The sequence below is a fragment of the Helianthus annuus genome, chromosome 8 (genome assembly GCF_002127325.2).
Source record: "Helianthus annuus cultivar XRQ/B chromosome 8, HanXRQr2.0-SUNRISE, whole genome shotgun sequence".
NCBI lineage: Eukaryota > Viridiplantae > Streptophyta > Magnoliopsida > Asterales > Asteraceae > Helianthus > Helianthus annuus.
Window position 1 is genome coordinate 106662042 of NC_035440.2, and position 13927 is coordinate 106675968.

The 13927-nt window shown below is 34.8% G+C and overlaps 1 protein-coding gene across 2 annotated transcripts; it reads left to right on the forward strand.

The window, feature by feature from the left end:
- Window positions 1-495: 495 nt before the first annotated feature.
- Window positions 496-13764, forward strand: LOC110873612 (protein ENHANCED DOWNY MILDEW 2). 2 transcript variants are annotated; one of them, XM_022122572.2, is made up of 20 exons: window positions 496-597; window positions 1349-1801; window positions 1880-1976; window positions 3028-3078; window positions 3165-3331; window positions 3547-3643; window positions 3777-3881; window positions 4843-5090; window positions 5203-5352; window positions 6163-6642; window positions 7547-7694; window positions 9228-9329; window positions 9431-9523; window positions 9643-9684; window positions 10218-10331; window positions 11059-11130; window positions 11225-11343; window positions 12200-12269; window positions 12911-13150; window positions 13214-13764. In XM_022122572.2, the coding sequence occupies exons 2-20, from the start codon at window positions 1392-1394 to the stop codon at window positions 13535-13537; spliced, it is 3129 nt and encodes a 1042-aa protein (XP_021978264.1). In that variant the 5' UTR covers window positions 496-597; window positions 1349-1391; the 3' UTR covers window positions 13538-13764. The 2 variants fall into 2 exon arrangements, with proteins under 2 accessions (XP_021978264.1, XP_021978263.1); XM_022122571.2 differs by having other exon boundaries at window positions 12911-13764.
- The last annotated feature ends 163 nt before the right edge of the window (window positions 13765-13927 follow it).

Below are 13927 nucleotides of genomic sequence, written 5' to 3' on the forward strand. Positions count from 1 at the left end.
AAAATGATTATTTTTCTTGAATGACGAGCTTGATTTGAATCTTTATGCAATGTTTATGATCAACGTTACCCCCAAATCTTTCACTCGCTCACAATTCCATTGATAAACTTCAATTCATCTCGTCGACCATCATCTACAAGAACGAAGAATAATGTGAAAGATTTGGGGGGTGAAAATAGGGTTTTAATTGAGGTTGATGAGGTTGGTGAGATAGATGCAGGTGGAATAAAGGCTTAATAGGGTTAAATGGACGAAAATACCCCTCACATGGACTGCACGTGAGGGAACTTAACAGCTGACTTAACAGACATCCAAAAAATGGACTCAAATGGTTAAAGAAAATGCTTATAGGGACTCAGGTCGTTAAACTTTTTGCTTTTGGACTAAACTAGTTAAAACACATAAAACACAGGGACTCAAAAAGTAATTTACCCTTACATTTAACTCATTATTTAAATATATAAATCTTTTACGCACGTATAGCACTATAAAACCCTCTCTCTTACACTCTATAGCGAAACATTCGTTTACGGAATTACGCTAATCTCTCCATTCTTCGACGATTCATTTTCCGAATCCCTAATCTGCCATACACAGGTATGAATCATACGCCATGATTGTGTATATAGTTATATGAACTATATCTAATGTTATGCAGTGCAACAGGTATCGTCTATACATGATCGTGAAGCACACTGTAACGAATTGCATGTTTGCCGTGAAAATTAGGGTTTTGTAAAACCTCGATCGTTATTTCCCGTAATATTTCTCTGTTTGGGTTTGTGTATGATCGTAGAGTGTTCAACAACTTAGTTATAGGACTTGTATTTGTGTTTCTATAGTTGCATGTTGATTTGCTACGAATTTGTATTTGTATATGATATATCGGTTATCGGTGAGATATCTGTGCAAAATATCGGTACCGATGATATCAGTGATATTGACCGATTTTTCCGAGATCAGTACCTTTCTTCTTAGTACCACCATTCGTCTTTCTTCTTATTGTTGCTATTAGTGTTTTAAGTCTTAGTTGTTAATTGTTAATGTTAAAAGTTTTAAGTCTTAATCAATTCCTACTTGCTACAATTGTTAGTGTTTTGCAAGTTGCAAAAGGTAATTTTGTTAATGGTAGGAGAGTATACTGAATTCTTAGTGTTAATTTGCTATATATATAAATTCTGCATGATATTAAAATTATCGATATACCATTGCGATTACTGATATCTCAAATATCGGTCCTTTACTGATATCTGACTTTTTACCGCATTAACTGCTTAGATGTTGTGCAAAACTTTGATCAACTTAGTTTAATTAAATCAGATGTGTGTATGCCTAAAACATTTTCCAGGTGTTTAAGTGCTTTCGCATTGCTAGTTGTAGAAGTCTAGAACATGGCATCATCGGATGACGAGGGGGAGACATATCCAGACGCTATCATGGATTATGTTTTTTATGATAAAGATAATGACCCCATTTCATTTTCAAAGTTACCCGTACAGTGGAATGACAACGAGAGTTCAAGTGCTAACACAGGGCCCGTTTATTTGAGTGGCCTTGTTGATAATGGTAGGAGAAAGATATACCAGCAGGTGATAGCATGGAAGTATGATATGTTAACTACAGTTCCCCAGATCTCCGTGCTTTTCAAAGATAACCACTGGATCAAGCTAGAAAAACCTAAAAAATGTTACAAAAATATGATCAGGACAATATTTGTCTCCGTGCATTGTCTCTGCTATCTGAAAAGAAAACCAGAAGCACCAGAGAAATCTTTATGGAACCACCTCTCGAAAGTTTTCAGGTATCTCTAGTTTCGGTGTTAATGGGGTTTAATCGTTATATGTATGAGTTTTTAGGACTTTTTCTTTCCGTTTTGTAGCTCGTATGATGTAAACCCTTCAGTGAATGATCTGATAGATCATATTAGCTTCATCAGAGAAGCTGTAAAGAGGGATGAAACATTGGAAAAATCCAAGGTTTGTCTTGTTTTATTATTTTTTGTGTTGTTTTGGTTATTCAATTTCAGCCCACTTACTCGTGAATGGGTTTTTGGGTTATGTACTGTCTCTAATGGGTCAAACTAGTGAAGTCAATAAAATAGCTTAAAAGGAAATGGGTCGAATGTGTAGAAAGTTTTCCAAAGTAATTTTTGTGCATGAGATCCCCTGAATCACTTAATTCAAAAATTTAGATTACTATCAGAGTAATATAATCTTGTAATCATATTTGACGCATTAGTAATTTACGACAGATCAAAACGTTTGAACAAAATGTGGTTCAGGTCAACACAACCTGGGTACTTGATGTCTATAACATGGATGAAACCTGAAAGGAATTAGCTACATGATGTTTATTTCAGTCGACATTATTGATTTTTGGTATGAGCAAGAATGTAAGACGTCAGTTTTTGGAGTATATATTGTGGGTTAAAATATGTGCAATGTGTGGCAATTTTATTCCTGCTGGTCAAATTGAAGCTTCTAGTCACTAGATGTTACAACTTGATATGAGAATAGTATAGTTTGATTATTTTTTTGAGTAAAATGCCATTTTAGTCCTTGTGGTTTGGCCAACTTTGCGACTTTCGTTCAAGGGTTTGTTTTTTTTTGCATCTGGAGTCCAAAAGGTTTGAAATCTTGCCATTTTCATCCAGCTCGTTAACTCCATCCATTTTTCTCTGTCAAGTCAGAGGTATTTTCGTCTTTTTTGTAACTTAAAGGGCAATTCGGTCTTTTATATACTTGTACATTATGCTAAATACTTGTACTTAAAGTGAAAATGACTGAATTGCCCTTTACGTTAACCAAAAAGACGGAAATACCCCCGACTTAACGAAGAAAAATGGATGGAGTTAACGAGCCGGATGAAAAAGGCAAGATTTCAAACCTTTTGGATCTAGATGCGAAAAAACAAACCTTTGTACGAAAGTCACAAAACTGGCCAAACCTCTGGGACGAAAATGGCATTTTACTCTTATTTTTTTTCTTCAAAACTTGGTTTGAGCTTGACTCTGAATGAGTGGAACAGTTTTTGGCTGCATTTTTGGATAATCCCAGAAAGAGGAAATCTCATGATGAGGTATAATATGGCTTCTAGTTTGTCATACTTTCTCTCTTGTTGCTTTGTTATGTTGTTTTAACATTCTTGAAATAACTGGTGTGTAGAATGTTGGAACTGCTACTAAACCTAGCTTTATAGTTGATGACACGAACGCTGAAACGCAAGATGATGACATCATCACCAATCAGACTAAAGATAGTGAGTCTGATGAGGAAGATGATAATTACGATACAGTTTGTGCAATTTGCGATAACGGCGGTGCACTCATCTGGTACGCTTATTTGTTTTGTTACAAATTAATAACATTAGCTTTCATTTATTTTCTCCCAACTTTTGTGCTGAATGCATTCTTTATTTACATATGTATGCTTAGTAACTTCATTTCTTGTACATGTGGCATATCAACCATATTGAAGAGACTTCTTTGAAACCATAATATTTTCAATTTCAATTGATGATTTTGTGATGGATTCACATCCACTGCAGTTGTGACGGGGAATGTTTTAGGTCATTTCACGCAACCCGAGATTCTGGACTAGATTCCAAGTGTAAATCTCTTGGTTTAACTTCTAAAGAATTGGAGGTTTGTTAACTATATATTCGTTTTGGATGATACAAATTTTCTAAATTGTGTTGTTTTCTTAATTGTTCTTTTCGATTACTTTTGCTTTTGCATTGATTATCTTTAGTCATCTACTATCTGTATTCTTTTGCAGGGTCTACAAAATCAACTATATAAATGCGAGAATTGTAAGTATCGTCTACACCAGTGCTTTGTTTGTGGTAAACTAGGCTCTTCTGATAAATCTTCGAATACAGAGGTATGTGATATTTACAAGAAATTTTTTAATGTTTTTTATCTGGCTGGTTTCTCTTTTAGTGTCATCTTTAAAAGTCAGTTTTGTGGTTTTCATATGCATGTATATTGTAGTGTCCTTTTTAATGGGAAACATTTAAAGGTGAAAGTGGACATGTCAAACATGGGCAGATCGGAACGGATGAGTCTGTTAACATGTTAAAATTGGTTTTGGCTTCAAACGAGTCCTATCATATCGGTCTAAACGGGTTGAACCCCAGATAGTTTTTGAAAAATACTATAAATAATTAGTGTGTTATTTACATAATTATGAATATCAAAACAATATTTTTGCTGTTATAATCTGAATCATTTGATAGTGTGTTAATTACTTAATTATGAATATTAAAACAATATTTTTTGCTGTTATAATCTGAATCTTTTGAATATGAACGATTTAGGAGGTTGTATGTGTTGAAAATAGAGTCTGACTCTGAGCGGCTTTCAACCCATTCAATTTGAATAGCATAATGATGTATCTCAGTTGATTTATTTATTTTATAAAATCAAAAAACATTATACATTAACTTATTTGTTATTTAATAAGTTGTAAAAACTTATTAATAACAATCATAAATAGTTATTTAAAATGAATAAAATATCATATGTCAATAGTGTGTTCATTACGAAGGGCATTAATGAAACTTTTTTAATAACATATTTTGTATAAATTTTATTTTAGTGTTTTTGTTGAACGCTTAGCAGTTATACTTATTATATGTGAAGGGTCCAAAATAAAAAGCTCATTAAGTCAACCTAAGTCAACCTTCTAAACTTTCTGTGTAATGAATACTACTATTAATAACAATTATAGCGTCTAGCGTGGACATTAGAGATTAAAGTCTAATTCTATACTGAATTAGTGTTTTAGTGTATTGTTGTGATACCCTTTCAATCTTCAGACTAAATATGGTACTGTTTTGTAGGTATATCGTTGTTGTTCTGCAACTTGTGGTCATTTTTATCACCCAGAGTGTGTAGCAAAGTTGCTCCAGAGGAATGATAAAGCAGGCCAACAGGCTCTAAAAGAAAAAATTGCTGCCGGTGAACCCTTCGTATGTCCAGCTCACAAATGTGCTGTCTGTAAGCAAACGGAAAACGAAAAAGTGAAAGATTTGCAGTTTGCTACTTGCAGGCGGTGTCCAAAATCATATCACAGGAAATGTTTACCGAGGTAGTTTTTGACTTTTTTCTGTTTCATTTCATACATTCTCTTGATAAGTTATTTTCATCTTTGTCTTGTAAATAATCTTGATCATTTCGTTGTGTTTTTGGTCTTTTTGTAGTGACATTATGTTTTATGATCAAATTGGTGGTGGTGGTGATGATGATGATGATCATGGTGGTGATGATGATGATGATGATGATGATGTTGTTGTTGAAGCTAGGGCTTGGAATGGACTTTTGCCTAAATCACGTGCATTGATATATTGCTTGTAAGTTTGTAAACTTCGAGCTCGTTAAAGCTCCGCTTGATTCGAGCTTTCAACGAGCCGGTATCAAGTAGTTCACGTGCACCTCAGCTCATTTACACTCCTACTTTCTACACAAAGCTATTTTGACCGTTTATTTATGAATTATTTGAGTTGGATACAAAAATTAATTAGCTAAAAAGGACATGGGTCAAATGGGTTGAAAGTTGCTCAAAGTGTTTTTTTAAGAAGAAATCTTCTAAGGAGTTTAATTCAAAAAATGAGTTTCTTACTGAAATTTTATATAGTTAGGCCAGCATATGTTACAGTAATAAATAATAATTACTGATAAAAAATGAAGATAGTAGAAGATATATGTTTCGGGAGAGTAAAGTACATGGATAGTCCCTGTGGTTTAGCAAAATTTTGGATTTGCTCCCTAGCTTTTCAAAAGTACACGGATGGTTCTCGTGGTTTGCACTTTGTAACACATTTGGTCCCTAACCAACAAATCTAAAGGTTTTAGCATGTTCAAGTTAGGGACTAAATGCGTTACAAAGTGTTGTGCAAACCACAGGGACCATCCGTGTACTTTTGGAAAAAGCAAGGGACTAAATGCGTTACAAAGTGCAAACCACAAGGACCATCTGTGTACTTTTGAAAAGTTGGGGATCAAATCCAAAATTTTGGTAAGCCACATGCACTATCCGTGTACTTTACTCATGTTTCAGGTTAACCCAAACCCAACCCATTTCAACCAAACCTGTTTCGTTTCATTACCGAATATTTACGGTCCATTACTCTGAACTAACATATCTTATGTTCTCTTGTCAGAGAACACGAGATTGTTCCCAAACTCGGCACCCCTGCAAGACCCATAATATTTGAGATTATTCGCGATAGAAAGACACCGCAACCAGACAAGAAGAAAGTCGCGGTCAAGTTAACAGATCTCGATTCCGAAAACCCATCCAAGAAGTCTGTTCTGAAGTCACAGAAACATGTTGAAAAATCTTCCACCATTAAATCAGAAGGCTCTTCCAAAAAGAGAGCAGCATTTTCATCGTGTGAAGAATCTTTGAAGAGAAAGAAAGTAGCGAATACGTCTAGGAACCCTTTGAGGAATTTGTCAACAAAAGTCAAGAAGCCCAGCTCGAATGATGGTCAACCAACATTAGGGAGTAGATTATTTGATTTGTTTGATGAGAGTCATGAGACAATATCAAACAACTTGGAGAAAGATGACACTTCTGCGGTGGCCAAATCTCAGCAGACAGAAATTTTACCTCCTCTAGATGACAAATCTAAAGAGAGGTACTCTTTATTGTCTCTCTTTCTTATCTATTAAAGGAAACATCCTTTTTAAAAAGTAAATGAACGCGTACGGTATCGTTCGTTATGATAGCGGCACTCGTATAGATTACGATACCACAATTATGTATTCATTTTTTAAAGCTAAAAATTAAAGTAAATGATACATAATGAATGATACACTAACTGTATTTGGAAATATATTTGGTTTTTATAATAATTGTTTATTGCGAAAGTAAAACAAAAAGTAAGTAAACAATATAATAATAGAAAGTGTATTTGCTAGAACGTTGCATGGGGAAAATCAAAGAAAACAAAGTGAAGTGGTGAAAACCAAAAAGTCAAAAACGTAACTGGCGCAAAAGGGTGATGACTGATGACAATTGATATATATATATATATATATATAGTATATGTTATATAATGATATATAGTGTTACATAGTGTTATATGGTATTATATGGTGTTACATATTGTTATACGGTGTTTATATGGTGTTATATAGTATTATATATAGTGTTATAATACACTTCTCACACTTTGAGCACTTTTTACAGGATCCTCTACCTATTTATATATAATATCTGAAATCTCCTGTACCATTTAATTTGATAATTTTAATTACCTTTGCGGTAACATGATTTGTGCAATAATGTGGCAATACATATATACGAAAAAGTTCAAAACTGGAGAAAAGTTTCTGCCCTTACTAGTTTTGACACATTATGCGGGCTGCTTATTTTGCCAGCTCTATATATTTTAGTGGTTTTGACCCAAGCTCATTTTGAGCCATTTTGAAACCAGCACATTATGTCACCTCTGCTTATAACCAGTTGTAAAATGTAAACCATCATCTTATGTGGGTTATGAACTTATAGTATTTAAACCCTACTTCGTAACGTTGTAGATTATTGGCGTTAATGAAAGAAGCTGCTTCGTCTGTTACACTGGATGAGGTAAAGAAGTACCATCAAGAAAAAGTACCATCTACACATGCACTTTCATCAAGGGTGGACAAAACCATTTACTTAGCGAGGGTGGAAGGTGCTGTGAAGGTATCCTTTTTCTTCACCCGTTTGCTTATAAATGGGTCATTATTGATTATGTTTTATGCTTAATGAGTCAAATAGGTTAAGATATTATAGTTGACTAAAAAGGAAATGGGCCAATTTCAAATGTGTGAAACTGGGTGGAAGTCGGCCAGATGGTGTTCAAAACTTAAAATTTATAAACCTCCTAATTGGCTTTTTAAAAAAACTGGGCACCATTGTAGTGAGGTGGGGGGTTTAACCATATTTGATAAAGTAGTTAGTTATATTTACAAAAGAGTAAAATGCCATTTTCGTCCTTGAGGTTTGACCACTTTTTCGACTTTCGTCTAAAGGTTTGCTTTTCCGCATCTGGATCCGAAAGATTTAAAATCTTGCCATTTTCATCCGACTTGTTAGCTCTATCCATTTTTTAACGCTAAGTCAAGGGTATTTTCATTCTTTTACCTATTTGTTAATGTTTATAAAGAAAGCCATAATTAGAAAGTCAACAGAGGTGTATCTTTATTTCTTAATAGTGTTTTTTATTTTAATAAAGATGTCTAAAAAGACGGAAATACCCCTTATATAACGGAGAAAATGGATGGAGTAAATGAGTCAGATGAAAAAGGCAAGATTTCAAACCTTTTGGATCCAGATGCTGGAAAACAAACCTTCGGACAAAAGTGGCCAAACCTTAGGGATGAAAATGGCATTTTACTATTTACAAAAAGAATAAAACGAGCTTACAGATCTGACCCGAATTAAAAATCAGTCGTTTCAACCTAAAGGCCGAGCTTGTCTTTACATGTCACCCAACCCGTCCATTTTTCCTTATGGCTTTCTAAACGAAAGTGACATTACTGTACTAACATGGTAACGTGTTGTTAACAATGTTTGACACAGTAGTTAAACATAAAAAAACAAATAGAAAGAAGCTTGTGGGTTAAAATTACGTAAAACGGATCTTAAATCCTACAGATTAGTGTTTAATACGTTCGAGAATGAAGTTTTTTGCATAATAAACAAATTCGGTAGAAATTTCGGCAGCATAACGTTTAGTCATCACAGAATCACAGATTCTTTCATACCGAAAGAGTTTACATCGTTAAACTCAAGGAGAAAACAAGTGTGTTCGATCTTCAAATTCTAATACTTATCTCGCACAACGCATGTCTCCCTTTATATAAGGTATGACTCATACGTTGGGAGTTTCAATGTATGACATGTGCGTTGGCATTCTAACACGCATGGCTCATACGTTGTACATTACACAACGTATGGCTACAAGTCAACTGCATTATTCATACGTTGACCGAACTCATGCGTTAAGTTGTTAACTATCTACATATACAACACACACTCTCTCTAGCCTATTTGCACTGTAACGGACACACAGATATGCACTAACATGGGTCAGACCAACCTAACCCGTTTTGGCTTTAAGTACATATCAGCTATTTCAACCCGAACCTGTTTGACCTGTAAATCACCCATTTTGCCACTTCTAGTGATAGTGAATACCATGTCTCTATGATCTGAACTACTTTATTACTGCAGGCTATAAATTTGGCTGCAAAGAAGCTTAAAGACGGATGCAGTGTAGAGGATGTGAAGGCTGTCTGTGACCCTGGTGTCTTTGATCAATTAATGAGGTGGAAGGTAGATGTCAACAGTTTGTGCTGTTTGACTTTGGTTTAATATATACATGCTGAATCTTGAGTACACTTTTCATGTTTTTTTTTTCTATTTGTGCCATGTAGGATAGACTCGGAGTGTACCTTGCACCATTTCTACATGGAATGCGATATACATCTTACGGTCGCCATTTTACAAAAGTAGATAAGTTGGAAAAGGTTACTGACCAATGACTATTGATCATTTGATTTATTTATACTTGTTTTATAGTCATGACTTTATTATCTCACTTTTGCTTGTCTAATGTAGTTTATATCTGTGTTATTTGAATGTGCAGATTGCTGATAAGCTTCAATGGTATGTTGAAGATGGTGACATGGTAAGAAGGTGCCGGGTTTACTGTAATTCTTTTGTGTACACATGTTATTTTTGTATATAGTTAATACATACAGATTCTGCATATGCTTTTATTTTCTTATGAATGGTGAGGCCTTTCAATGTTTACGTTTCAGTTAAAATTAGGGGCCATACATAAGTTGTTATTTTCTAAGCGGTTAATGCGGTAAAAAAATGGATATTGGTTAAGGACAGATATTTGAGATGTCAGTTATCGCGGTGGGATATCGGTAATTTTAATATCATGATGAATTTATATATATAGCAATTTAACACTAATAGTTCAGTATACTTTCCTACTATTAACAAATTAACCTTTTGCAACTTGCAAAACACTACAATTGTAGCAAGTAGGAACTGATTAAGACTTAAAACATATTGGGAAAATCGGTCATATATCGGTCAATTATCAGTCAATATCGGTACCGATATTTTGTACCGATATCTCACCAGGGACCGATAATATCAGTGATATATCGCAATATTAACTACATAGGTTACTTTGTTCTTGTGCAGGTAGTTGACTTTTGTTGTGGGGCAAATGACTTTAGTTGCCTTATGAAGAAACGGCTTGATGAGATGGGGAAAACGAACTGCTCATACAAAAATTATGATTTTAAACAACCGAAGGTAGGTTATACAAGCACTTTTGACTTCCTAATCTTGTAGATAATCAGTATTTTGGATATGGATACAAATACTACATAGGAGTTAATTACGTTTTTCATTCCTGTGGTTTGTTGAAAACAACCATTACTATCCATTAGTTTAAAAATTGCGAAAACAGTACTAGTACTTTCAGTTTTGTAACAATTACAGTCCGCCTCACTTAACAACATCCATTTAACCCGTTAGTCAGACCACGTGCTTGGCACATGCAGGGGCATTTTCGTCCATTCTTTTTAAAAAGAAAGTTAATAACGTTTTTCGTCCTTGTGGTTTGTTGAAAATAACATTTACAATCCATTAGTTTAAAAATTGCGAAAACAATACCAATACTTGCACTTTTGTAACAATTACAGCCCACGTCACTTGCCACCATCCATTTAACCCATTATTCAGACCACGTGCATGGGCATTTTTCGTCCATTCCTTTTAAAAGAAACCCTTGTAATATAAGAACTCCAACCCTCTTCATTCTTAAAACCCTAATCACCAATCCACAGGTCAAACACCAATCGATCCACAATTTAAAGTTGAATAGCGGCAAAAGTATATATGTTTTTTTTGTTTTATCTCTAATTTTACTATGGTCTTTTCCTACATGGCTGGATCTTGTATATATGTATTTCTTTAAGTTGTAGTTTTTGTTTTTTTTTTTAATAAATTTTTGGCGCTTACTTCTTTGCGTTGACAGAATGATTTCAACTTTGAGAAGAGGGATTGGATGAAGGTTTCTCCGAAGGAATTACCTAACGGGTCTCGTTTGGTAAGATGATAGTTGTTTTCATTTGATAAGTTTTCTTTTGGATCATTACCCTATGAATTAATTTTTTTTAACATGGTTGATGTTTGTTGAGCAGATCATGGGACTAAACCCTCCATTTGGGATGAATGCTTCTCTTGCAAACAAGTTTATAGCCAATGCTCTTCTATTTAAGCCGAAGCTTATTATCCTCATTGTTCCCCCAGAAACACAAAGGTAGATACCCCCCCCCCATGTGCACATGTGGCATGTGTGTGTTTATGCATATGTGTGATCACGCATGTTGATGTATATATGTGTGTGTGTCAGTACCATGCAAATAAATCACAAGTGTGAGAAGGTTACATTATAATGTGGAGGTGGAACTTTCATCATAACACGATAAAACGTAACCCCCACGGTTCTCATGAGAAGGGTTTATTCTCGCAGGGTTAAGATATATTTCTTGAGAACTTGATCAAAAACCATTCAAGTTAAAAAAATTACACTTATCATTATTATTATTAAAATACAACATTAAAAAAATAAATTACGCGTTTAAATTTAAACATGTTATGTTACACGTGCAAATTTACCATTTACACGTGTGAAATTTATTACCATTTACACACGTGTAGAGTAATTTAGAAATGACAGATGAATTAATTGGTGAGTAAATTCCTTTTTAATGTTCTATTTTAAAAATAATAATAATGATTGTATAAAAAACTTTGATGTTGTTTGGTTTTTCTTGAGTTCTCGCAATATACAGGGATGGGTTTTCTGCAAAACTCACATTTCATTGAGAACTCTTTAGCCATTAATCTATTATTAATCAATGGTTGAAAATGCATCAGGGTAGGATTGTAATCAAAAGGAAAACTGAAGGCCAGTTTTAAACGGTATAAGGGTATAATAGTAAAAAACATAACATGAAGTCAAAAAGATCCGGAATCTGTCCTCTTTTTTCCAACTACCTATATCCATGATCTTTTTTCAAATTTCAATCCAGTTAATCAATGTTCTGCATTTTAACTGATTGTATCTTTATCTTGAGTTATATTCCTATACGCATACGCTTATGTTTGGCCAGGTTAGATAGTGAAAGGAGGAGACCCCAATATGATCTGATATGGGAGGATGCTAGCTTGCTAGCTGGCAAGGTATATAAAGTTGTATTGGGTTATTAATAATATGTTACGGGTGAAACATATAATATTCACATTTTTTTAACTAAGAGTAAAATGTCATTTTCGTCCATGAGGTTTGGCCAGTTTTGTGACTTTCGTCCAACGGTTTGTTTTTTCGCATTTGGATCCAAAAGATTTGAAATCTTGCCATTTTCATTTGGCTCATCAACTCCATCCATTTTTCTCCGTTTAGTCGAGGGTATTTTCGTCTTTTTTGTTAACTTAAAGGGCAATTCGGCCTTTTGAATACTTGTATATTATGCTAAATACTTGTACATAAAGTGAAAAAAAAAACGAATTACCCTTTAAGTTAACAAAAAAGACAGATTTACCCCCGACTTAACGGGAAAAAATGGATGGAGCTAACAGGCCGGATGAAAATGGCAAAATTTCAAACTTTTTGAATCCAGATGCGAAAAAACAAACCTTTAGACGAAAGTCACAAAACTAGCCAAACCTAAGGGACGAAAATGACATTTTACTTGTTAACTAGTAATGAAACACATCAAAAGGTTTTAATTTTTAAAGCTTCCAGGACCCCCTAAATCACTTTTTTTCCGAAAAAATTGTTCTTCGTTAATGTTTGGCATAATATTTATTATGTTATTGTTCAGTCATTTTATTTTCCTGGATCTGCTGACGTGAATGGCAATCAAGTTGATCAATGGAACAACACTACACCACCACTATACCTTTGGAGTCGGCCCGATTGGACCTATAAACACAAGTCTATAGCCCAGCAGCATGGCCATATACCCCGAGTTCAAACACCACGACAATCTGATCAAAATGGGCCTGCATTGGACCTTCCGGTTGGTAATTATGATCAAGGTGCCAGTAATCAAACTCATGCTCAAAAAACTCGTGCTCCTGTTGAAGCTCAGAAACATGAAAAAAGACAGGTTCCCGCTCATGAACAAGGGTTAACAAGATATGGTTCTACAAATGGAACACCGCACAACAGGACAAACACATCTGCAACACAACGCTATGCACCCAGGCTTGATGAGCTGAACAATGTAAGGGTTAACAACTCGGGGCGGTCTGGACTTCAGGAGATGAATAGTGCAAGGATCAGTGGGGTGGGACAACATGAACCACCTGTGGGAAGTCGTGGTGTTGGTGGTTATGGTCCACCTGTTAATGGACCGGGGTCCCATATGGGTTCTTTAGGGTTTGCACCTGGTCCGGACCACCAATATTCTCAGCATACTTCGTCTGGTGGTTGGTTGGACGATTGATCAGGTTTGGTGTTACTTTTCCACATGATACATATGTTTTTGGGTTTTGAAATATTAGTAGGTATAGTGTGGAACTAAGGTTGTTTAATGGTACAAAACCAGACTGCGCCGTACTCAAACCAACCTTATAAAGATTACGGGTATATGATATCGGTATAGCTACAAACCGTATTACTTTGGATTAACCCAACTTTTTTTGAGAAGTATCATTTTGATATAGTAAAAGTGAAAGAAAAAAATCTCTTTTGGACCATGTGTATTTTTACGGCTTTGCCTAGAGTGTCGTATGTTCAAATCGTATATTGTGGTGATTGATATTCGAGTGAATTCTATAACATGTGTGGCATGCCGACCCATTAAGCTTACGTTAGAACCAGATTTAGGGCCAAA

Coding starts and splice junctions, on each gene's coding strand:
- LOC110873612 (XM_022122571.2), top strand. CDS start 1,392: ATGGCATCATCGGATGACGAGGGGGAGACATATCCAGACGCTATCATG. Junction 3,079..3,164: donor AGAGGAAATCTCATGATGAG/GTATAATATGGC, acceptor ACTGGTGTGTAG/AATGTTGGAACTGCTACTAA. Junction 5,353..6,162: donor CGTGCATTGATATATTGCTT/GTAAGTTTGTAA, acceptor TTCTCTTGTCAG/AGAACACGAGATTGTTCCCA.